Source organism: Canis lupus, chromosome 9 (genome assembly GCF_003254725.2).
Source record: "Canis lupus dingo isolate Sandy chromosome 9, ASM325472v2, whole genome shotgun sequence".
NCBI lineage: Eukaryota > Metazoa > Chordata > Mammalia > Carnivora > Canidae > Canis > Canis lupus.
Genome location: NC_064251.1, coordinates 49556339 through 49581294, shown reverse-complemented (window position 1 = coordinate 49581294; position 24956 = coordinate 49556339). Strand labels below are relative to the sequence as shown.

The window sequence follows — 24956 nt, the reverse complement described above, 5'->3', positions numbered from 1 at the left end:
CATCCTGGGGTCACAGCCTTGCAGGTGCCTGGTGCCTCCACCCTCCAGCCAGGACCCCAGACTCACCTCCTACCCAGAGGAGGGAGTGGCCAGAGCATCAGAACTGTGAGGACCAGAGACCTATTCAGGTGACCTGCCTCCCTGGGGGTGCAGAGGCTCAGACATCCGTGACTCCCAAGTGGCTCCCAGGGCATGGTGCCCTCATCCCAGCCCACGCTGTGCCGAGTGCACATGGGCACAGACACACGCAGGCCCCATGGCTCTCTGGCCTGGTCCTGGGCTCTGTGCTCATTCTATCTGCACTACAAAGGACTGGAGGCCCCAAGAGGCCAGGGGGATCCTGGGGAAGATCAGCTGTCCCCTTGTCTTCATTGAGCTGTGGTGGGAGGCAGGAAGGACACTAACCATGAGCAGTATCCCCGATGGCCCAGAAATGCCTCCTTGCTGGCACAGACAAACCTGCGCATGGTACCTGGCACATGCCCACAAGGGCCCTGAGCTGCCCAAGCCTCCAGGAAGCTCCGAGGAAGCCTCTGGTGGTAGCACGGCCTTGGGACACTCTGGCCATTTCTACTGTAAGGGCCGGGCCTCATCAAAGCCCCCTCCCAGGGGTCCCAACAGTAGACCCCTCCTCACCTCCTTCCCGCTCCATGTGACCACATAGGTCAGGCTGCCTGGAACCCAGACTGAACAGGGACCCATCTGCCAGGATGGGACCTCAGGAGAAGTCCACTCCTGAGAGTCCCTATGGCCACAGCCTTCTGTGCATGTTACCCCTAAGGCCAGTGACCACCCTCTTGCCCCCACAAGTGACCTTGGCCCTCAGCACCCTGAGACCCCCGACCCCTCCATGAGGAGCAAAGGCCAGGGCTCACAGGTAGGAGAATGTCCCCCAACAAAACCATGTTTCTGGAGACCTAGGGTCTATCCAAGTGGGAATCTCCACACTTTGCATGAGAAAGATGCTCACCTTTTCAACATCAAGTCCTGGCTGTAGCTTCAGCTTCATGCCCAGCAGAGCAGCCTGACAACCACAAACGGAGCAGGTGACAATGGGCCTGGTTGGGGGCTCCCACCCTTCCATGCCTCCCAGCCACTGTGGGCACAGGACAGGGTTTGTTCAGATCCAAGGGCCTGGAATCCAGAAGCCTCTTGGCAGACAAGTCCCCCACCTCACGTGAACGAGACTCCACCTGACATGGAGCAGGTGGGAACAACCCAGCCAGGTGGGCCCTGCCAGGCTAGGGGGTGGCCTAGATGGGGCATGGGGCAGGTGCTGGGCCCAGGTGGCTCTGGCCAGGGGTTGCTGATGAGTGGACAGAGGACCAAGAGGGACCGGCAGACAAGAGGCAGGAGCTCTGTCACACCCCTCCCTCCCAGACGCTGGCCCACTGTACTCTGCCCACTACCTCCCAGAGCTGCCCTCCCCCTGCAAATGCAGCATGGCCAGTCATGGTGCTCACAGCCAGGGGCCAGGGCTGGTGAGCCCTGCCTCTGGGCACCCTGGGGGCCCCTGAGCACTTTCCACAGGGCACACCCAGTGGACAGCCCAGAAAGACCAGCCGAATACTGCCTGTCGGGAAGGTGGGCTGGCCCGGGGGAGGGGAGGCTGGAGCAGGATGTGCTGTGGTCTGTGGGTGCTGGGGGGACACAGGAAGCTGCCCCTGGGGACCAAAGACAGGGAGGCTCTGTACCCCAAGCTTCCTGGTGAGAAGGGGAGGGCAGAGGTCCCAGGACTAGGGAAGTGGGCCCCGCAGAAGGCCCTGACCCCGGGGCCCCACTCACGGCCACAGGGACCCCTCCTCCGACCCGGCGCAGAGCGCGCCCGGGGCCCTGAGCGTCCGCACGTACCGCGGACCGGGCTACTATTAATAATTTCCATACATCGCGCTCCTATTATGAGCAAAAATAACCGGCGGAGCAGCCGGGCGCCCCGCCCCACGCAGCTCACACAAAGGACCAAAATAGCGGCCTGGGAAAGGCCCGCTCCGGCTCCGGCCTCGGATCGCGCGGGGTGGGGGCGCAGGGCCAGGGGCCTTTCCCTTGAGGCGCTGACCCGGCGCCTCCGCAGCCTGGCTGCTGTCCAGGGCTCGCCCGCCGCCAGCCCCGCGGGGCCCTGAACGGGGTGGGGGGTTGGGGGGAGGGGAGGGACCAGGGCTGTGGGAGGGGTCCAGGTGCAGTGGTGGCGTGGGGGGTGTAGGGGAGGGGCCAGGGCTGTGGGAGGGGTCCAGGTGCGGGGGTGGTGGTGGTGCAGGGGAGGGGAGGGGCCAGGGCTGTGGGAAGGGCCAGGTCTGGAGGAGGGGCCCAGGGCTGTGGGAGGGGCCAGGGCTGTGGGTGGGGTCCAGGTGCGGGGGAGTGGGGGCCTGGGGGGTATTATCGGTTCTGGATGGGAGAACCCGTGAGGCACTAAGGGAGCACCCAGCGCCCTCAGGAAGGCTAGCACCGCACCCTGCTGGCCCCGCACACCAAGATCAGAAACCTGCACCTGTCCTGCCCCCTTCAGCTTCTTGGCTCCTCCAGGGTCAACACCTGCAGCTGGGCTCGGTCAGGAGGGGGGTGGGAGGCAGAGCTGGGGGCTTGGAACGCTCCCACCCTCAGACCAGGCTGTGGGCCAGTGACCCTGGGAGAGGTGAAGCAGGGGAAGCCACAAGGGGTAGGAGGTGGCAGAGGTGACCTGGGGTGCTGGGCTGCCCGCCCCCTCACTCCCTCTGCTGGGGTCCTCCGCCTTGGGTCCCCTAAGGACAAGAGTCCATCTGTGCTCTAGGTCCCAGCCCTCAGTGGGGTGGGGGGATCTTTGACCCCCAGCCATCCAACAACCCCTCTGAATCCTGGAGTGAGGCCTCAGGCTTGGGGTGTAGGGTAGTCCGGAATGGTGGTCGGGGTGGAGGGGGCCAGGGTGGGCCCAGGGCGATCACAGCAGCAGGAACGGCTTCACCACAGAGGGCAGCCGGCAACCACTCACCACGTCCTGAGGATCTCTGCCCTCTGCCAGCAGGGATTCCCCCAAGGCGCCAGCGAGGTCAGGAGGGCCCTGCTGTGCCCACCCCAGCCCCTCATCTGTTGCCCTGTCGTCAGGGCCCTAGTCAGCAGTGGTGCCCACCAGCACCCACCAGTACCCACCGCAGGTGGACAGCTCAGACCTCACTTGTGCACACCCCACCTGCCCACGTAATCATTGTTGTAAGGAGTCAGAGCGCTCAGCAGGGCCCGTGGCCTGTGTCCTCTCCCCGCTTCTTCCAGAGCAGTGGCTTTTCATCCGGAGCTCTCCCAGCACTCAGGGTACCCCCTCCTTCATACTGTGTGGATGCCGCAGTGTGCGGCTGGTACACCCAGAGCTGGATGCAGCCCTGGGATGAGGTGGGAAGGGCTCTGCACCTGGAGGACGGGATGGGTGCCCCGGTTCCTTAGGGAGTGGACAGTGACCTGGGGAGATGGCTGACGCAGAACCCCCTCCTCCAGGAAGCCCCTTGCTTTGCCTGGCTTCTATCTTTGGGACTTGGGGGCACTCCGGGTAGTTCTCTCATTGTCATCAGGCCTGGCTTACAATCCATCTCTGATCACTTTTCTGTCTGAGCTCCTGCTGAGGGGACAGCAGACCAAGCTGCCCACTGCCCACTGCGCTGTCACACAAGAGACCCAGCAGGTGTAGGAAGATCACCTGCTGATCCAGGGAAGGTGGGAGGGGCTCAGATCCCACAAAAGGCAATTTCGGAGGACTGGGCCTCCTTGGCACCTCCCAGGCCTTCCTGGCCTCTGCATGGCGGCCACTGAGAAGAGACACTGCACTGCCCAGCATCTGGGTCAGAGCAGGGCTGTAGACACCTCTGGCCTGACAGGTGCCAGAGCTGCTGCCTTTGGGGAAAATAAGAAAACCCGGAGGGGCCAGGGTTGCCACCGTGGGAAGAGTGTACATGGACCCCCAGGCTGCCCACTCCGTTGGGCAGGAGGGCTGGGCAGGTGCCCAGGCAGCCGAGCCCAGACTCAGTAGCCTCAGACCTGGGATGGGCCTACCTCCCACCTCCACAGCTTGGCTTGGGCCTGGAGCCAAGGGCCTTTCTTTCCTCCCCCCCAAGCAAAGCTATCTTTTTACCTTGATAAGCTGTTTAAAAAATGTAAATAAAATAACTCAGTAGACAAAAGCAGGCATTCATCCCGCCTGGAGCCAGCCGCCGCCCTCGACATGAAATATCGGCGCACATTAAGTCGTGAGTCCCTGCTAATCCGAGCGGACAGGCCTGAATGCGGCCCCTTTCGCCGGGCGCGGCGGTGGCCACTGGAGCATGCACCGCCTGCCGGGCGGCCCCGCTTGGGGACAATGGCTTTTCTTCGCAGAAGGGGCCTGTGCGGGACAAGAGCCCCCTTTGTGTTGGGATTCCTGCCTTGGAGCGTGAGGGAGGTGCATTCAGCCGGCCCTAGACACTCTTTGAAAGGCTCGGGTGTAACATAAGACGCCGAAACACTAGCCTGCCTTCTGCCTCCCGCATTCTTGCAAGCCCAGCCGCCCATTCAGCCTGCGGAGAATGGCCTTGCGCCACAGGAGCAGAGCCCCAGCCACATTGTCCCCGGCGTGGTCATCTTGGTTTCTCAGCGCCCTTCACCAGTCTCGAGACAAGAGCCCAGGCTGGGGCAGGACAGCCACCAACACACGGCCCTCATTTCCAAGGATTGGGGTCTGGCAGTCCAGGTGAGGCCTACCTTGCAAATAGCCCCCTGGCTGGGACTGGCCTCCCAGGGAAGAAGCCCCCATCCCAACCCCCATGGGGTGGGCCTGGGGTCCTGCCCTGGTGCCTGCCAAGCCCTGAGCCAGCACAGGCGCAGGAAGTATGTCCAGAAGCAGCACTGTCCACAAATTAGGTTTGATTTTGGGCCCGATGAGGCCATGGGTGGAGGTGAGCCTCTGGATACCCCAGAACATAGGAGCTCTGACTCGGTGGGAATGCACCCCTGAGCTGGGCGCCCCAGAACTTCTCCAGCGCTTGCCTCCCTGCGGTGATCCTCCCCCTCAGGGCACAGAGATGCCGCGGGGACCCCTGTGCCTACAGCAACAGCTCAGAGACGCCCCGCATGGAGTCCCCTCCCTACTCACTGCAGACTCCTCTTCCCTTCTGCCTCATGTACACCCGAGCCACTCCCAGGGCTCCTGGTCAGCCTCCATCTTCTCTCAGAAAATTCTGGACTTAAGTGAGAGCTGGTACTGCTCACAGAGGAGACTCAACGAACCCACCGAGACCCTCAGGGCCCCACGAGCTCTTACCCAGAGACTGGTAATTACCCATGCTTCCACACTTGCTCTTTCAGACCCAGGCCTCCCCAGGACAAGGGAGCCAAATGACCTGTCCCCACCAGGCCCTACGTTCAAAAGCATTGCATGCACTAGAGGACTCTCTGCTGTCATGACCAGTAACCTGTGCCCCACACTGAGCTCCTGCAAAGACACATGAGCATTAGGCGGAGGGGCTAGTCCTGGGGATCACTGGTAAGGTAGGATAGGGGTCTGGCCCAGCCTGCACGGCAGGGAGCCAATGGACCCTCAGGGGGCACCACCACTGGTCAGACTGGTCCAACTGAACCATCGAATAGTAGGAGATAGGCCACCCCAAGTGAGGGCAGGGCCACTGGATGGGTCCAGGGAGGTGGCAGGCATAGCATTCAGGGATCTCAGGGCACTGTTCTTGCTGTTGGGACAGAAGCAAAGTGGCCAGTCCCCAGGCCTGGTGTGGGTGTGACTGCAGGGTCCCCCCAGCAAGGACACAATGGGAGGGTACTGTCTTCAGCCAGCAGCTGGGCCCAGAGAGAACCGGACTGCTCGCCCCCAGGCCAGGTCAGCAAGAAGCCGAGTGGAGGGAGAAGGCCTCCAACCCCACAGGGTCATGCAGGTGCTCCTGGGTCAAAGCTCCCCTGGCCTGGGAAGCTCTGGGCCGGGAGGGTGTGGGAGATCCCGCAGTCTGACCTAGGCCCAAGGGGTGGCAAGTGTGGGTACAGGGACTCCCACCCTGCTGATCCTCTTAACCCCCACAACTGTTTCTGGGAGTTGACAAATGAGACTGGACAGCAGCATCTCAGGTAAGTGGCTCTGCCATAGGGCTTCCGGGCAGAGCCAGAGGATCCTTGGACCGCTGAGCATGTTTGAGGACCCAGTGGGCACCTCAAGACAGAGGACCCCAGGTGCCGTGCCACCTCATACGTGCCAGTATGAGGGGCTGCTCCCAGGCCTATTCAGCTTGGTGAGTATGAGTGTCTCCTAGGACCCCAATGTCGGGCACAGGCCTGAGCTGGGTTCTGGGGGTGGCTGGTCCCTGAAGCCTCTGCATCAGACCTGAAGCCCCCTCATGCAGCCCCCATAGTGGAGGGACAGAGAGGACACTTCCAGGGTGGACCCTGTGAGCCTCCTCGGCCCGGTTTGTGCCTGCTGCCTGACACATGCAGACCTGGCCGGTGGCCCCAGGATCAGAAGGCATGCCCCTGAGCCCTTCCCCCGAGCCCTGACCCACGACCCACGACCCACATGGGGGTCACACTCACTTCTTTGAACTTGCCCTCCCGGTGGAGCTGGTGGACATGAGTCAGCAGGGGGCTCTGGTCTGCATCCTGCAGCTGGAAGATGCTCACCAGTGGTTCCACCAGCACAGGGGGGCTCTCAGCAAGGACCCTGAGTGCATGGGCCTGCAGCTGCTTCAGCTTCAAGCTGCACTGGGGGGCAGACAGCAGCCTCAACTGGGGTCACAGTGCTGGGGCAGGCCTTATGAGGAATCCTGCACTGGCCACCTTGTGCCTACGGTGCACACTCTAGGCAGGCAGGGCCGAGAGGGGAGGGGCCCAGGTGGGGAGATGGAGGGTCAAGCCCACAGACCCGGAAGCCCAGGCAGTCTTAAGGCACCACACCCACCAAGGGTGAACGAACTCAGCTGGCTACAGAGGCCAGATGGCTGTGGCTTGTGGGGCTGTGGGCAGGGCTCACCTGGGCTGGCCCTGGGAGTGGCTGTGCCTGCAGCCAGTGCTGCAGCTGACAGGTAAGCCAGGACTCCAGGGAGGGGCCCTTCTGCTGCCAGCCCCGGCTGCTCTCCAGCATGGCTAGGAGTCCCGTCCGCGGATCGTCCAGGGCATCAAAGCCCCGCCAGGCCTCCTCCCGGAGCTGTGGAGACACAGACACTAGCTGCTCTGTCAGGCTCCAGGCCTCCTGGCACAGCCTCCCTGACCTGCGTGGTCCAGGGTGTGATTGGCTCAGAGGGACCTGGGGTGAGTCAGGTCATCCTCCCCTCTCGGGTCTCTGGCCTGGTCTGACTGCTGTGGCCCTGGGTCCCACTAATGGTCCCGTGAAGACAGGGGCTGGGTCCCCACGCAGACTGAGGGTGAGCACTGTCTGAGGGGCTCCAGTCATTCTGCCTCACTCCCACTACCTGTGTGATGTCCAGGACCCGCACCTGCCTTCAGACTCAGTGACGTGTTGGCAAGCGACAGGAAACAGATAAGAGAAGGAAAAAACCCATACCAAAAAATGCCTTTGGTGTGCTTTTCCACGTCTTGCAGAAGATTTGGAAACACGTGAACACTGACAGAAGAAACACATTCCACTTGGGCAAATGGGTGTCATCCCAGGGCCACCCCGGTGCATGGCCGGCTGGCTGCGCCCTGGCCTATCAGCCATGAGATCCCTGGGGCACCCTGCAAGTCCAGGGCCTGCTTGCAGCCGCAGGCTTCTCTAGGTGTCCATTACTCAGGGCAGGTACCCTGACACCCGAGGCCACCCTAGGGGCCACTGTCCCCCATCTCCACCAGCTGCCCATGCCTTCCAGGAACATGTGAAAAAAGACCCCCAAGGCTGACCACTGCCTTCTTGCTCCTGGAAGGACAGATAGAGAAAGGCACTCTCTGGACTTTGGTCCCAACACATACAGGTCCAGTACCCCCTCGGCGCCCCGAAAAGTGACTCTGAGAGGCTCACAGAGCAGAGTGGGGTGGCTGTGTGGGTGGGACCTGTGGCTCCCAGTTACTGGCCAGCCAGCTCTTCCACTTGGAAGGTGAGCTCAGGTCAACACCCATCTCCTTTCTTCCCTGGAGAGTGTCCACCAGCCAGGTGGAGGGTGTACAGCCTGCCACGATCCAGGGCAGGAGGCTGGAAGGAAGAATCCTGCCCCAGGAGGCCCTCCAGCTCTGGGCCCAATGCTCACTGACCAGGGGCCACAAAAATTGAAGGCTTTTCCAGAAAAGCCACCATCCTTCCTACGACAGGGTGATGGGCAGCCAGGTGTAGATGAAGGATGCCCAAGGGGCCCTAGGAGGTCACACAGACCCCTTCCCAGTGGGATGGCCCCTGGAACCCCCCAGAACCCCTCCATGGTCAGCTGTGGGCCAGCTCCTTCTGTTGGGTTGTCCAGCTGCCCTTCATGGTGGGAGCTTCTGTGGTGGTCAGCAGAAGGGGAGCAAATGGGCAGGCCCTTCTGAGATGGTCACTGCCTATTGCTGTACGGTGGCAAGATGCTGGCCATGTCCCCACCCACGAGAAGGCTCCAGAGGACAGCTTAAGGGGACCAGCACGCGGCCTGATGGCTATCTGCTTCCAGGGGCCCAGGACGCTGGATGGTCACCCTCCGTGAATGCAGAGTGCACGGGACTTGTCCTGACACACCAGACACAGTCGAGGTGCCCAGAGCAAAGGGGGTCTGGGGCTTGGAGTGATACCATGGAGGTGACGCTCACTGTTCCTGGGGCCCCGTGGTAATGATGCTCATCATCCCCAGGGCGAAGGTAGGTGCATCCCAGAAGGAGCCAAGACCCTACAGGGCATCTGCGGGCCTTGCTTATGGCTGTCACTACTGAGGGCATGTCCTTGCTCACTGTGGCATCTTCCCTGGAGAGAGGAAGCCTTCAGCAGCCCCAGTGACCTCCCCAGGGTTCTGCTGACCCAGCCGGGGTCACAGGCTCCCCCACTGCTAGTGACTAAGCGACCATGGAGGGAAGTCACCAGGGAGGCTGTTGGCCACACGGCCCTTCCCATGTCTCCGCCCGGAGAGCATCCGGGAGCCAGGCTGGGCTGGAACTCTCCTCAGGAGAGCCATTCTTGGGTCTGGAGCTCCAAGTCACCTGCATCCTGCTTGTGCGCGCCTCTTCCGACACAAATGCCTCTGCTGTGCTCAGACAGCACCAGTGCCCCCAGGCCACGGGGCCCACCCACAGAGCTCTGGGCTGCAGGCAGGGCTGCAGGGGCAGCTCCGAAACATGGGCCACGGCCCCTGCATCCACCATGCAGACGATGCTTCCCAGACATTCAGGGCAAATGTCTACTTAGTTCCAGTGTAATTTTGAAACCACCGTGCTTGAGCCATCTGGCAGCTTACTGAAAGTGAAACACAGACTTTCTCCTGCAGCATTAGGGTGAACAGGAGACTTGGCAAGTCTCCCTGTACAAACACCCAGCAGAGGCGAGGGGTCTGCGAGGAAGGAGGCCCAAGGTCCCAGGGTGGCCACATGGAGGTGGGGCCATAGGCAGCTCCCTCCACGGGGTGCACGGGGCACACGGGCTGACACGTCACACACATGGTCCTGGCGACGCTGCCCCAGGGGAGGCTGGCGGGCAGGAACCCCTGTCACGCTGTCACTGCCCGGCCGGCACACTTCCAGTGGGAGAGAGCTTTGCTAAGATGAGCTCAGGAGGACCCACAGAGCACAGGGGACAGTCACTAGGGCTGCTGGGCAGCAGGCAGGGAGAGCTCCAGGGACAGGGCAGGGGGATGCGGGTTTGGGAATGAAAGAAGACAATAAATGTGCCTGAAACTGTGGAGAAGTGAAAATTAAGGGAGGAACACAGGGGCCCCAAGGGATGGCTGGGCCCCACCTGCAGCCCCCAGACCCCTGCAGCCGCCAGGTGTACCTCACATGCGAGGTCCCGAGCCCACCGGCCATCCCTCATTCTGGAAGGTGGAAGTCCAGTCCGCGGCCCCTCTGTGTTGCTCTGGCCTATGCCTGGTGGCCCCATGTCTATGCTTACAACCCCTGGAACCCTGGCTCTGGGACTGTGGCCACTGCCCTGTCCCTCCCTCCTGCCTTCTGGCTGCCCCTCGCCAGCTTGCACTGCAGAGGTGAAGGTGCTGCCTGCCCCATCTTGACCCCACAGGTTCCTCGGGCTTGAGCGGAGCCAGAGCCCCCACAAGACCTACTCCAACACCCTGGTTCTGCCTTAGGAGGGCCACAGGTTGGCTGGGACTTGACGTTTCAAACAAGCTCCCAGGGGTCTGGTGTCCTGGGCCCCGCTGTAGGGGGCACAGGCCTTTCCACACTCCCCTTCCTGTGCCAATTGTCTCTCCTCCCGTCACCACCCAGGGGGGCTCTGTGGACATCTGTCCTCGGGCCCAGGCCCCACTCTACACCAGCCACGGACTCCACCTGCAGCCTGCATCCTGGCCGCTCACACCAGCATCCAAACCTGCCACTCCTGCTGCATCTTTAAGGAGGAACCACAGCCCCCCACCATCCCATTTCCTTCCTCTTAGGATCCAGCTTCCAGCTTTCCTGCCCTGTTCTCCCAGGACCCTGGAACTTCTCCAAGCTCGGCCAGCCCTCAGGACGCCACTACTGTCACACTGGTCCCTCCGCCCCGTGGTCCCTGGTGGCCCTCCGCCGTCTGCCTCTGGGCCACTGGGGCATCTCCAGAGATGAGCTCACTCACTGGGCCCCGGACCAGTTCTGGTGGGTGAATCCAGTGAAGATAGCACGTGTTTCTCTAGGCTCCCCGGGAGCCGCCAGGTGGGGACCATGACTGCCCGGCACGCTCACGGGCAAGACCTGCCACACACAGGCCTCTCTGGCACTGAAAATGAGAGTATGTGCTCCTTCCTGTGTGGGCTTGGAAGTGAGGAACGGCCGGCATTAGAGATGCCTTAATGAAGAGGGAGCCCTGAGCTGGAGGGAATGTAGCCCGTCAGGGCCGTAAGTACCTGGGGAAGAGGAGACTGCACATGAGGCCCATGGCAGCAGTGGTGGCACCTGTCAGAGAGGAGAGGCAGCCATAGAAGATGGGCTGGCCCCATTTGGGTTCTGGAGAGGTGGGAAGCACCTCAGGCTGGCAGCCACACCACTGCGGTGATATTCCCTGGGAAAGGAAGAAGCAGGAAGTGCCCCATAGACGGTGCCACAGCCCCGGACCTCGAGCACCCACGCAGGACAGTCTGTGGGCTCCTCCAGACTCTCTGGGGACGAGGACTCCTACCATCATCCAGCTGCCCCAGGAATGAATAGAAGGGAGGTGTTCAACGCAGCCCTGAGTTAGTTCCCTTTGACGCAGGACAGACAGACAGATGCCCCAGGCACTCACCAGGCGAGGCGCAACCCGGGCGTGCAGGGCAGCTTGAGTGGGGCTACCTGTGAGGCCAGTTCCCCAAATAACACAGTCACGTTGCCTCAGCATTAACCCAAGGCCACGGGATATAGAATTTAAAGAGCTTTTGGTTTCTGCAAAGACTGTATTTCTCTAGCCGATGGCTGGACGGGGTGGCTCAGAGCCTGGATGCATCAGTCCAGGGTGCTGACCACCACCACAGAGCCCAGGCCTGTCCCCTGACACACACAAGTGTGGCTGACCCACAGGCCAGGTGCTGGTCCCCCTCTCCCCCTTTGCTGCGAAGCAAGCCGTGGGCCTGGCAGGAGCGTCCTCAACGTCCCCAGCTCGGGGCACCACTCCTCCACCAGCCTGCAGCCCTTCCTACCCTGGATGAACTGCCCACCCTCAACCAGGAGTGGGAGGCAGGACAGGAGACACGGGCCTCAGCCCTCTGGCCCTCACAGTGGTGACTGCTACGTACCCACCCTGGAGCCAGGGCAACTTTGTTCTTCTGCTTCAGGGAGCCGAGGGCAGGGCAGGGCATCCAGGGTCAGGGGTACTTCTGCTATCCCCAGGGCCAAAGCCGCCCTCCAGGCACAGGCCGCGGCGGGACCACCGAGTGGCTGTGGGAGAGCATGCAGCCCCCTGCCAGGGCCACATGCATCCCCAGTGGGATGGCCAGATCAGTAGTCGCTGGACGGGAGCCATGAGAAGGCCTGTGAGATCCCGGGGCCCCTGTGCCATGCAGATGCTGAGTGGCAGTTGCAGGCCCTTCCCTCCTGCTCTCGGCCCAAGTGTCCAGTGGGTGTTGGCCCAGGGCTCCCACCCCCACGTGTCTACCGGAATTTTCAGAGAGGGTGGCCCACTGAGGCCAGCAGAGGTGCCCGCGCTCCGTGCGCTCACTCACCTGCTGCAGCTCCCGCGTGGACCACAGTTTCTGCAGGGCCTGCAGGAACGGAAACGGGTCCTGGCCTGTGGGGGACAAGACAAGGTCTATGCAGGACCCCCCATCCCCCACCTTGACCAATGCCCGGGGGCTCTGCATACATGACACCCACTGCCTGTGGACTCTTGTGCCTCTCTGGCCAGAGCTGCCTGCTGCCCCTTCCCTGGGACCTGGGGCCTGCCTGTCCCGCAGTGCTTGCTGCGAAGTGCTGCTGCCCACAGTATGGGGGAAGCCAAGCCTCATGTTTCAGGGGTGCTGGGCCGTGGGCCTTGGAGTGGCCACACTGCATGGCCAGGAAAGGGGCATCAGACAGCAGGGCCAAGGTCGCAGCACTGACCGTCAGGGCATGCCTGGTGGGCCACAGCACCCCCACTCTCCATGTCACTCATGGCCTCCCATCCACCGCCCACCTAGTCTGGCCTCCAGCCCTTGCTGCCCCCACACAGGCTGGCTACACCCTGGAGCCTCCCCAGCCACACCCCAGGCTGTCTCTCACTTGCCCACGTCCCCAGCCCACCGTGGGACTGAGGGCTGGGGTGGGGACCCCGCTGGGACACCCCTTCTGCTGGACAAGGACAAGGGGCTGTGCCCTTACAGTGGGTGCAAGGTCAATGCCAGGGAGGGCGGGGCTGGCCGGGGAGGCGGCTACTGCCCTGTCCACCTTGGGAAGGAGAGCAGCCTCAATCACCCACAGCCACCAGCGCCCCCTGGCTGTCTCAGGAGGGCCTGCCCCACCCCCTCCAGCCCCCTGCCCCAGCCCCTCAGGGCAGGGCCACCCTGCTTGGCCTGTTCCAGCTTCCCTGGCCCACCACACAGGCCCCAGGACTGCAGGAACCCCTCCTCGTCCAGTAGGTCCTGCTGCCCCCGGGATGTTACAGAGCAGGCCCGGTGGGGCTGCCAGGTGAGCCGGGAGTAGACAGAGCCTGCTGTGTGTGCAGCTCCGGGGATGTGGACAAGCCCTGGCACTCAGGTCTCCCTCAGGACCCCAGCCGTGACCCTCACACAGTAGACAGCAGAGTAGGGCCTGGATGGGCCCACGAGCTGGGGGAGGGGAGGTCCCCAACAGGTGCCCTGGGTCACATCTGGGGGCTTAGGGGCCCAGGGGCTTCACCTGCCTATCCACCAAGCATTGGGGCCCACGGGGCTCAGGCAGGAGACCAGATGTAGCCAGATAGGTGGGGACAGCTGGACCTAGCTGGGAAAGACATGGACCGCCAGGGTGAGACTCCATGTGCAGCAGGGGCAAGTGAGCGACACACTGGATGCATCCCAGGGCAGCCGGGGCCTCAGCGGCATTCATGGATGGAACAAAGGGAAACCACATGTGCCTTGCGGGAGATGCAGAACAAGCACTTCACGCAAGTAATTTCTGTTGGTGGTTTAAGAAAAAGTCTGCAAATTAGGAATAGAGGCGACCTCATTGGCCAGAAAGGAAGATGTTTGTAGGAAACGTGCTTAGCTGAAAGCATTCCCAGGGCTGGGGCACAGGCAGTGGGAAGGAACAGGCAAGGCTGACATCTGGAGCCTTCCTCACTCCGGTCTGCCTGTACATGATACATGACTTGGCGCTAAGGAGAGACGAGTGGTCAGGCCTGGAGAAGGCACGGAGAGGAGGAAGCTGTCAGCACAGGCACAGGCGGCAAGGCCCTGGCCCCGAGACGTCTTGGAAGAGGCACCGCTATGGAGGCTGTGAGCTGTCTGAGTGGGGCTGCCCCAGTGGACACATGCCCACCCTGCCCCAGTCCAGAGGGCACCCCGACACAGCCCCGACATCCAAGGGGGGGCTCTGGGTGCCCGCATGCCAGCAGGGCTTCGTGAGGATGTGCCATGCAAGAGGCCATGTGTGTTGGATGTGAGAAATCGCTGTACCTCCCAGATTCTGCTATAAAACCTAAAACTGCTCTAGAAAAAAATAAGTCTTTAGAAATCAAAACAAGAAAATAAAAACATTGCCACTCAAAACATAATTTTTTGCAAAGTTGTGAAGAATCAAAAGAGGAGGTATTAGGGGTGCCCAGGGGGCTCAGTCAGTTGAGTGTCTGACTCTTGATTTCTTTTTTTTTTTTAATTTTTAAGAGTTTATTTATTTATTCATAGACACACACAGAGAGAGAGGCAGAGACACAGGCAGAGGGAGAAGCAGGCTCCGTGCAGGGAGCCCGACGTAGCACTCGATCCAGGGTCTCCAGGACCACACCCCGGGCTGCAGGTGGCGCCAAACCGCTGCACCACCGGGGCTGCCCTCTTTGATTTCAACTCAGATCATGGTCTCAGGTTGTGACATCCAGCCCCAGGTTGGGTTCCATGCTCAGTGCAGAGCCTGCTTGAGATTCTCCCCCTCTACACCTCCCCTACACTTTCACTAAAGATCAATGAATAGAGAGAAGGCGTGAGGATTACACATCAGGCTTGTTCTAGAGTGGACACCACCCCACACAGGGCCAGCAACCAACAAATAAACATTAAAAACAGAATAGCACAAAAAAACTAATATCTTTTTTTAAAAGATTTTATTGATTCATCCGAGAGACCGAGAGAAAGAAAGAGCGTGTGCACAAGCAGGGGGAGTGGCAGAGGGGGAGGGAAAAGGAAAAGCAGACTCCCCACTAAGCAGGGGGCCCTGACATGGGACTTGATCCCATGACCTCGGGACCATGACCCGAGCCAAACACAGACACTCAGCCAACTGAGCCCCCAGATGCTCCCCAAATTCAAATTTTGTTGGATAAATCTAATAAAAGAAATTCATGCAAAAAAACCCACAAAACCATAAAACACTGATATAAAGGGGATCCCCGGGTGGCTCAGTGGTTGAGTGTCTGCCTTCCGTTCAGGGCGTGATCCTGGAGTCCTGGGATTTAGTCCGACATCAGGCTCCCTGCATGGAGCCTGCTTCTCCCTCTGCCTGTGTCTCTGCCTCTCTCTCTCTCTCTGTGTGTGTGTTTCTCATGAATAAATAAATAAAATCTTTTAAAAAAATAAACACTGATAAAAAGATTAAGAGACCCAATAATGCAGGAAGGCCCTCCCCACACAAGAAAAGGGGTTGTCACCTGTCCCACAGGTGGTCAGGTGGTGTGTGTGTGTCCATGCACCTAACAATCTGCCCGAAGTCACAGTGAAGCAAGACCCCCACCCAGCATGGCACCAGCCTGGAGAGGATGGATCTGGACCCACGTCATCGCCCCCAGCCTGAGCTGGGCACGCCTTGGACAGCCCTGTGGCACCGGCACCCTGTGTCCCTGCTGAGCATGCTGAAGCATCCCCCGCCTCACACCCATGGAAAACACGCACTCAGCCCCACAGCTGAGTGTGGGAAACACATAAACTGAGCCTTTGGGACAGTATCTTGATGCCTTTGGGTGGAGAGGTCTCCCAAAAAACACTCTCACGAAAAGACTCCCACCTGTGGAGAGGACCCTGCAGGAGACTGGCACATCATGGATAGGTTCAGAGAGGACAGCGCCCCATTCTGCCTCCAGCGTTTAAGGGGACAGCCCTGCACGCAGCTGCTTCCTCCACAGCCAGGACTGGTCCCCCACACTGGCCAAGAGGCCACTGTCCGTCCCTCCGGGGCAGTGACCACACTGGCTTTGCTGGGTGCTTCCCAGTGAGCTTAGGACAGTGTACACCCAACCCCAGTCAACAGCTCGAGGGGCCTCAGGGAGACACCTGGGAGCCCTAGGTGCAGCTGGAGGGGACCTGAGGCAGGTGTGAGTGGGCAGGGTGATGTGGGTGGGTGCGGGTTGTGGGCAGGGTGGTCCTCTAAGCTGAGGGGAGGCTCCCGAACTGACGCCCCCTGAAGACACAGACAGGGAGGGCATTGGGAGGCATTTGTCTGAAGGAACAGATACGCTAAGAGTCACTCTGCAGGGTCCCGCGCAGGACCGGGAGGGCCTGGGTCCCTGCTGCCCTGACCCACAGATTCAGGTAGGAGTCCAGGTAGGAGCCTGGTATGAGGGGCTCTTGTCCACAGGATGGACATGGGTCATGCCCACGGCCTGTTGTGGCCCCCACCTTCCCATCCGGGCCCAGGGCTGGGCAGGACCAAGTTCACAGCCAACACTGCCCTGATGCCTTGGGCCTGCTGGCAGACGGCCAGACAGCAGGTGCAGGGCCTGAGACAGATGGCCCTTGACCCCTCTCATGACTCCTTATTGGGGCGGGGTGGGGGCTGTGCGTACAGAGGACATTGTACAGTGACCCAGCCTCGGGCATCACACCTGCACCCCCCGCCCAGGCTGTGTGTGTCTCACTGGCTGTCCCTGCACCCACTCCAGCCATGAGGGGCCAGGGGGCTGGAGGCTCCAGTCGTGAGTGGCTGGGAGCTTGGGGGATCCAGTTGTGAGGGGCTGGGGGCAGCCCACCCCCTGCTCCATCCCTTCCTGTCCTGCTTCTTTGGTGCCCACCAGACACGGAGAGCTGTTGGCTGCCCCGTGATGCTCCCAAGGTGGTGACAGGAGGACAAGACACATAGGGATGGGCGGGCAGGACAGACAGACCCCACTTCACACACAGCACCTGAGCTGCCTCAGCACCTCACTTTATGGACAGATGCACCCCAGAAAACGCAGCCATGCTGCTGGCTGCCACAGCTGCCTGCTGTGTCCTGTCATGACATGGGTGGAAGACATACAGTAAGTACCGTGGGCGTTTCTCACAGGTAGAGCTGGGGTGGTGAAGTCTCTGGAACCATGGCTGGTGTGGCTGAACTAGGGAGGGCACCAGGCCTCCCGTCCCCACATAGTCTGTGTGGAGACCGCGTCCTGGCTGTGGCCTCCTCTGGCCCACACAGGCCCCTGCACTGCTCTGTGATCCCACTTGCCACCAGTGCTGCTTCGGGCAGGGCCTTGTCTGTGGGTCCTGGCAGTGTCACCCCCACCCCCGGGGATGGCTGTCCCCACCCTGGCTGTTGCCCTGAGGAGGGGCCAAGACACAAGCCCATCATGCCTGCACATCCCACAGCACCACCCAGCACGGGAGCCCAGGACCTCTGTGGTGATGTGCGTTGTGGCAGTCGGGGGCATCCTGCCCCCCGGGATGGGGGCATGAGGCTCCTCGGCAAGGCAGGGCCACCCTCTCCAGCACACCTGCCTGCCCCTCCTGGTCCCCAGTCCCTGATCCCCATCAGGACACAAGGGGGTGAGGCCTCCCTGAGCAGGGCATGGAGACGAGGACAATGGGCAGTCCTCCAGGCTCCACGTGCAAGCCCTGCTGCCCAGAAACCCCCTGAGGCTACCCCACGGCATCCAGGCCCCACAGGCAGGTGGGCTCAGCTCCCCACTTGGGGCCGCCCCGTTGGGGAAGTAGGATGACAGGCCCTGCTGTCTTGCTTCCTCCAGCAGGTCATGAGCCTCTGGGACTGAGTCCCCACCAGCTGTCAGCTCTGGTGCCTACAGCGTCCAGCTGGCCCTGGGAGGTCACAAGGAGTCAGGTGGCCACACAGGCAAGCTCCCGTCCCTGTCGGCGATGTCACCACACACCAGGGTCCCCTGAGTGGCGGAGCCCAGGGCACGTTAGGGAATGTGCTGGAAGGCAGGATCCTACTGACAGCAGGAATTTAGAAAGATGACGCACCTCATTTCAGAATAAAATGTGGAACAATGTGGAAGATTTGCTGAGCACATCTAGGGACAAGCAGAGGCAAAGCCTGTCCTGGGGGGGCGGTGTTGTGGTTCACTGCAAGCACTCCCTGCTCATTTCTTAGGGTCACAGACTCCGCAGGTCAGGAAGTGCGGCAACGCAAGGCCCCTCCTACCTGTGGCCCCCAGGGGATGGGCAGACACAGTCCTGGGTGAGGCCCTGAGAGAGGGAGGGGCCTCAAGATCCCCTGTGCACCTATGACCCCTGTGGGTACCGGCTGCACCCCCAGACCCAGCCTCCACAGTCCTGTCTCTGGCTGGCTCAATGGCCAGAGCTGACCCCTGACATGACAACCCAGGAGGTGGGGAACAATGGGGAGAACACGGGGAGGCCATGGCCACCCAGCACCAGTGGCCATTCTCAGGGCGGGAATGAGAAAACAGCTCCTTGCTGACCCATCCACGGCCCCAAGTGAAAATGCCTCCCTTATCCTCCAAGGGGGTTTCTGTGCCCAGACAGACCCAGACCCTTTGTTTCTGGTCAGGACCCAGGGCCTGTGCCCTGTACCAGCCTGCTCCAGGCCTTGGCACTGGGCAGTGCCACATGGGCTCTTGGGCCCCTGCTTTGCAGACACAGCCTGCCTCCCAGGGACAGTGCATGCAGTGCCAGACTCAGAAACACCACCCTTCCCAGCGGTCCCCACACCCTTCAGTGTTGTCTCTGCCCTCCTCCCTGCGTGCTGGTCCAGGACAGTCCTCTTGGCAGTCATTGAGCAAGTGGCCAGCAGGCAGCCCACTGTGGGATAGCTTGTACCACAAGAGCTGCTGGCACATTTCCTGGGTGGCCCCATATGCCCCAGCCCCACATGGGGCTTAGCACTGGGATGCCTTCCCCCCAGGTGCCTGCCTGGTGCACACACGTGTTGCCCATACACAGATACCCCCCTCCCCATGTACACTCTGGACACAGCCAGGATGCATAGGTGCTCCTCACACATACCCCGTACCCAGCCCTTCCAAATGCAGCCCAGCTGGACGGGCCCTTAAGGGGGCACAGACTCACCCACAGAATGGTACTCACTACCAACAGGGTTGCCTCCAGGGTCACCAGCTGTGCCATCGGCAGCGAGGTTGCCAGCAGCGGGGTCTCCATCAGCACCTGCTGGGTCCATCCTCAAAGGGGGGGCTGGGGGAGGCCACAGGCAGCCCGAGTGAGGATCTGGTAGGGAGGAACAATGAGACAACGCTCATATGCTGGTGGGCAGCCCACCCAGGGTTCTCCTGTCACGGTGCATGTACCTGGGCCCACCTGAGAGGACCCATGAGCTGACCCACACAAGCACACCCACCAGGCACCAAGCTCCTATACCCAGCAGCCAGCAGGGTTCCTGAGAACATTTATTTTATACAACACCCTGCTCTGTGTTCGGAGGTTGTTCTGTTTCTCTTCCTTTAATCTGTGTACATGGGGCCTTGTAAAGACATACACAGTCTTCTTTGCATCTGAATAAGACACACGGAGCCTCCTGTGTGACCCCAAATCCTTACACAGGCACAGAAGGCAAGAGCTGCTCAGCTTCCTTCCCTGAAACTCCTCCAGAGGCAACCATTCCCAGGAGACTTTTCAGCTGTCCCTGCAGATGTTTACATTCATATTTCTTATTTTAAAAACAGATTTTATGTATTTATTTGAGAGAGAGAGAGCAAGCGAGCACACAAGCAGGAGCAGTGACAGAGGGAGAGGGAGAGGCAGCCTCCCTGATGAGCAGGGAGCCCGTGCGGGGCTCGATCCCAGGACCCCAGGATCATGACCTGACGCTTCACTTCCTGAGCCTCCAGACGCGCCTTGTTCACGTTTCTAAATAATATGCTGCTGTGGTTATTTCTTCAGTTTCCAGTCCTTCCTGTGACTGACCAACTTCAAGGTAAGAATTCACTATCACACCCCAGTCTGCCTGCATTACCCGCAACCTCCAGAGACAGCTGTGTGGGAGTCTTGCTGTGGCTCACTATTTACAGCAGACATGAGCATAACTGTAAATATGGCCCACAGCTGAGCCATGGGTAGACTGTGGGTATTCTTCTTATCTTGCTGAGTTTGCTCCAGACGTCTGCTCTGGCCATGTGGGAGATGCAGGGCCGGTCCTCTCACTACAGACATCAACGGGACATGTTTTAGCCACTGACTTCTAGATAGCAGGCAACCCATAGTGGTGCTTCCTGATGGGAGAACAGTGCCCAGGGGGCCCTAGGATGATGGCTCCCATCCAGAGGCCGTGTTCCCGTCAAGACCACTGATCTGGAGTCCAGAGAGCACAGCCTTCCACCCGGGCAAGGGGGCAATATGCACCTCTGTGGAGCAGGGCCCTGGCAAGAGGGGCGACTGGAACAGCCAGAGGTGTGTATGAGCAACACAGGGTCCCCAGGGATCCCAGAAATGGTTGTTGTGGCACTTAGACTGCAACAGAAACACTTGTGGTCAAGCTGTGCAGGACATACAAGACTCCAGCCCAGGCAACACTGCCCCATCCAGCTGGGACTCCAGGAAGGCCAGACCTTAGGGAAATGCCTAGAGTAAGCCCCACTCTCGACCTGCCCTGCCAAGATACCCAAGCTCCAATAAAATCAACACGGGGGCCCTTTGTAGGTTGAGGCCACCAAGCTAAAGATCCACCCTCATGAAATGTCAAGCCATGCTCACCTGATCAAAGGTAACCAGCTAGGAATTAACTGCCTACTAGAACAAAAATCAACATTATTCATAGGAAGATAATAACAGAATCCAGAGTTGCTACAATGCATCGTTCAATGCTCTGTACATAATATAAAAATCATAAGATCCACCAAGAAACAGGAAAATATGACCCATAATCAAGGAGAAAAAAAAACAGTTAATAGAATCCAACTCCAAGTGGCTCAGATGTGGGATTTATCAGGGACAAACACAACTGTCATAAGTGTGAAAAACGAATGGAAAACACGTCCAAAAAAAAGTAAATGAAAACATGTTCTTAATGAGTAAACAGATAAGAGAAAATGAAAATTATCTGAAACTATACAAAAGAACCACATGGTAATTCTCCAGTAAAAAGTACAATAACGGAAATGAACAATTCATTGACCAGGCTGGATGGTGGATTGGAAATGGCAGGTGAATCGGGGAACCTGAAGACAGATCAAGAGAAAGGATCCGGATAGCCTGGGTGGCTCAGTGGTTTAGCGCCACCTTCAGTCCAGGGTGTGATCCTGGAGACCCGGGATCGAGTCCCGCGTCAGGCTTCCTGCATGGAGCCTGCTTCTCCCTCTGCCTGTGTCTCTGCCTCTTTCTCTCTCTCATGAATAAATAAATAAAATCTTAAAAAGAGAGAGAGAGAGAGAGAGAGAGAGAGAGAGAGAGAGGGAGGATCCTATGTAAAGAATGGGGGAGCAGGGTAGGCCAAAGGACACATGACCCCACTTCACTGGTGGCTGTTCCACGGCATTGCCACCACTGATGGGACCCACCAGTGTTGCAACACCTCTGTGCATTTACTCTCCTGTTCCTCACAACACCTCTCCTCAGGCCTGTGTCCTCCTGCCTCCATCTGAACAGCTGCCCTCCAGCCCTGTGGCACAGCTTCCCCCCGGGACTCCTGTCCTCTTTTCCCTCCTGGATGATCCTGCATTCCTTGACTTTCAAGTCCTCACCTTTCTGTGTCCCTCCTATTCTAGAACCTTCCTGATAAGAATCGCAAAGGGAGAACAGTGAACAAGTCCTGGGTTGTCTGGGAAAGTCTTCACTGGCACTAGCTCTCAGCTGGATGCTCGGCTGTGTCTGGCTGGAGGTGAGAAGCCACCCCCCAGAGACATGATACCAAGGGTCCAACACTGTCTTCTCCCACCCCGTGCAGTGCCCAGAGTCTGAAGCCACATGACTCCCAGTTGCATGTAGGAAGCTGGTCTCCTCCTGAAGGGCCTTCCCCTAACAGCATCCAGGGGCTCAGGAGGATGGGTGGGTGGGCACTGGGTGCCCTTCTGCCCTTCGGCTCTGGGACCTGTCTTATTTTCCTCGATTATTGCTGACCTCCAGTTCTCCACTTTGTGGGGTCAGTCCTCTTACTGAGATGTGGGGCTTCCTGGAAGAATCTCTGATTTTCTTATCTTGCCACGTCTCTGCCTTTGGGAAAGATTTCCTTAACTCTATTTTGCAAAATGTTCACTGAATTATTCATTTCTGCTATCAAAGTTTCATTAATCAAGAGCTCTTTCTCCCTTCACCCCAGGGGACCTCATGACTCAGTCTTTGTTTTTCTACACATTCTTCCATATCAACGCCCTCTTTCCTGCTCACCCAGCGAGTCTTTCCTCTCAGGAGCTTTGCTTAAGTGTCTGGAGACTACTGCTCATATTCAGGAGTGAGGTGCTGGCCTGCTGCTTAGGGACTGAGCAGGGGGCAGCCCTGGGGATGGCCGGCCTCCCTGTAACTGGGGGCCCGGAAGGTCTCTTCTCTTGGACTAACTATTGGAAAGAGATGCTCCCATCCACACCTGCAGGTGGGCACGGGGCTGCCACGACCCAGGTTCCAGGAGGGTCGGGGGCCGACCCCTCCCCCTGAAAACGTCCTGAGACCCTATTTCCAGCCCGGAGGCTCCCTGAGCACTGTGGCCAGGCTGAAGGCCACCCTTCTGTCCCAGGCTTCGGTGTCGTCAGGCTGCTGAACAGCCACACTTGGCAGCTGTTTTCCATCTCCACGGGTCTTTTCACCTCTTTGCCCTGAAGTATTTTTGCCTTTTAAAAAGGCAAAACTGTCTTTTTAAAATGCCTTTGCTGTCACTTTAGTGGGTGTTAAGTGAGGTGGGGACAAGAGGCCAGCAGCCAGTCTCAGTGGTCCTGGGCCCGTGCCTGTGCCTCCTAGCGTAAGCCCACTTCGGCGGAGCACATGTTCCGCTCACTGTGCTGCTGCATCTCTCTCACTCATTTCCTGAGGATTGCTGCACTGACCCCCCCCAGTGTGGCTGGCCAGCCCTGTTCCTGGTGTTCCCCTCGCACACCTTCGCTGCCCAGAGGTGCACACAACTCCTCCACCGCAGCTCAGATGCCTGCATGCTCAGCCTGGGCTCCTCACCAGGAAGGAAGAGATGGGACCACATGAGGGGTGCTCCCCACAGGGCACTGCAGCCCCACAACATCCAGAGCCTGAGCCTGCAGGCCAGGGTGGGAGGCTGTGATGGCCAAAGCAAAGCAGCACAGATGGGAGGGTAAAACAATAAAAACATGACTTCTCACAGTTCTGGACACTGGAAGTCAAATACCCAGGTGCTGGCAGCGCTGGTTCCTCCAGAGGCCTCTCTCCTTGATATGCAGACGGCTGTCCTCCCCCAGATGGCTCCCCATCTCTTCATCATAAGGGGCACCAGTCAGATTGGATTAGGGCCCATCCTAGTGGCCTCGTTCTACCCGAATCACCTCTGGAAAGACCCCATCTCCAAATACGATCACAGTCTGAGGAGCTGAGGGTTAGGGCTTCACCGTGTGAGTGTTTCTGGAGGCACAATTCGGCCACAACGGGGGCCCGGACACCTGCTGGTCCTTTTCCAGGATGGCAGCGGTGCTGGTGCTCTGGTTCTATGGGGAAGGGGCTGAGGGGCAGGGGCACCCAGCTCCGACCCTGCAAGAGAGCAGAGGGCTGACATCCCTTTTACAGGTGAGGAAGCAGCCTCCACTGGGACGAGACCAGAGTTTTCCCCCAGCTCTTTCCTTCCACCACTGTTCACTTTGATGTGCTTTCAGTTGACTTTTTAGTTTACTAAGGCAATCGTGCGTATCGTAGGACATTTGGAATATGACATAAATTTGCAAACTTTGAAAAATTCACACAAATTATAAAAAGCTACAGTCACAGCACATTACCCTTCTGGTCATCCCCCTCCCCACCCCCCTCCCCGTCACCCTGGGCGCCTGTCTCTCTGCAGAGACGGCTGGTGAGGGTCAGCATTCCTACCCCGCTGCTGCCCTCGGGCATTTCGGAGCCCACGTGTCATCACTGCAGGCCCAGCATGCTCCTGACAACAAACTCCTGTCTCCTAACTCAAGACACAGAAGGGCAGAGGGGAGATGCTTTAGGCATAACTCCTGTTTTAACGTAGAAAATCATAATTTCTCTTCGTTGCGGGTCTCCTCCAGGATCTTGCTCTGAAGTCACAAGTGTTTTCTTACACTTTCTGAGTAGCTCAAGTGGCTGATAAATGTCACACATGGTGATTGCCTTAGAACCAGGTGCTCCAGCTGGGCAACCAAGGCTTCCCCAGGGCCCCTGGACTACCCTTGGCCTGGCCACCACTGCCCCTGCCCCACCGTGACCATGGACCCACCCATCTCCTACCAGCACCCCCCACCCCTGTGCCTAACCCCACTTGGCTTTGCCCATACCTGGCCCTGCCAGGGCCCTCCTTATCACTGCCCCACCCAAAGACATGCCCCCCAGACAGAGACTCGGGCACCCCCACACTGGGAGCTTGGGGCAGGCCCCCAAGGCACACAGGTAGTGGGGTGGGCTTTCAGGGGGAGGGCCAGGAGCTGGAGTGAGTGGACTGTCCTCACCTGCTGGTCCCACACGTAGCAGATGAGCCACTTTCATTGCTCACAGATGCCCACCAGGTCCAGTATCAATCTGTCCCGCTGTTTGTTTATTGCTGGCCCTTTCCTGGGGTCCTGAGGGGGCGGTCCAATGTCACAAGTCCCCTGGGGGGCCATGCTGAGGAGACCCTCGAGGCCCACCAGAGGGTCCCCAACAGGGCAAACAGGACACACCCCAGGTCCCTGGGGTCCCCCTGTCCCAGGAGCCACCGGGAGCCCTGCCCGTTTCCTCCTCCGGTCATTCCTTTGCCCCAGCAGACACACCTCACTCAGACCCCGTTCCTCGCAGGGTCACCTTCGGCGGCCTGCAAGCCTCAGCAAGCCAAAGTGCTGGCTGGGCCTGCTACACACTGTCAGCACCACTGTCGAACGTTTCTGGAGCCCCTGACAGTTCACAGCGTGCTACATGTGTCCAGAACCGTCTCTCAGGCAGGGTCCATCCACAGACCCACCACGGGCAGTAAGCTCCTGGAACGCATGTGGGGCCCGCATCCCTGGA

The 24956-nt window shown here is 59.6% G+C and overlaps 1 protein-coding gene across 21 annotated transcripts in view; it reads right to left on the bottom strand.

Annotated features, from left to right (window-relative positions):
- The window catches only part of EXD3 (exonuclease 3'-5' domain containing 3), an 81110-nt gene that overhangs the window by 40543 nt on the left and 15611 nt on the right, over positions 1-24956 (bottom strand). For 19 of the 21 annotated variants that reach the window (XM_049114914.1, XM_049114916.1, XM_049114917.1 and 16 more), the window contains 5 exons: positions 18906-19061; positions 12222-12286; positions 6959-7132; positions 6523-6690; positions 971-1024 (listed from right to left, as the gene is read on the bottom strand). In XM_049114914.1, coding sequence (XP_048970871.1) covers positions 971-1024; positions 6523-6690; positions 6959-7132; positions 12222-12286; positions 18906-19061 — 617 coding nt within the window. The remainder of the gene's footprint in view (positions 1-970; positions 1025-6522; positions 6691-6958; positions 7133-12221; positions 12287-18905; positions 19062-24956) is intronic. The other 2 variants (XM_049114915.1, XM_049114919.1) reach the window with 2 other exon arrangements.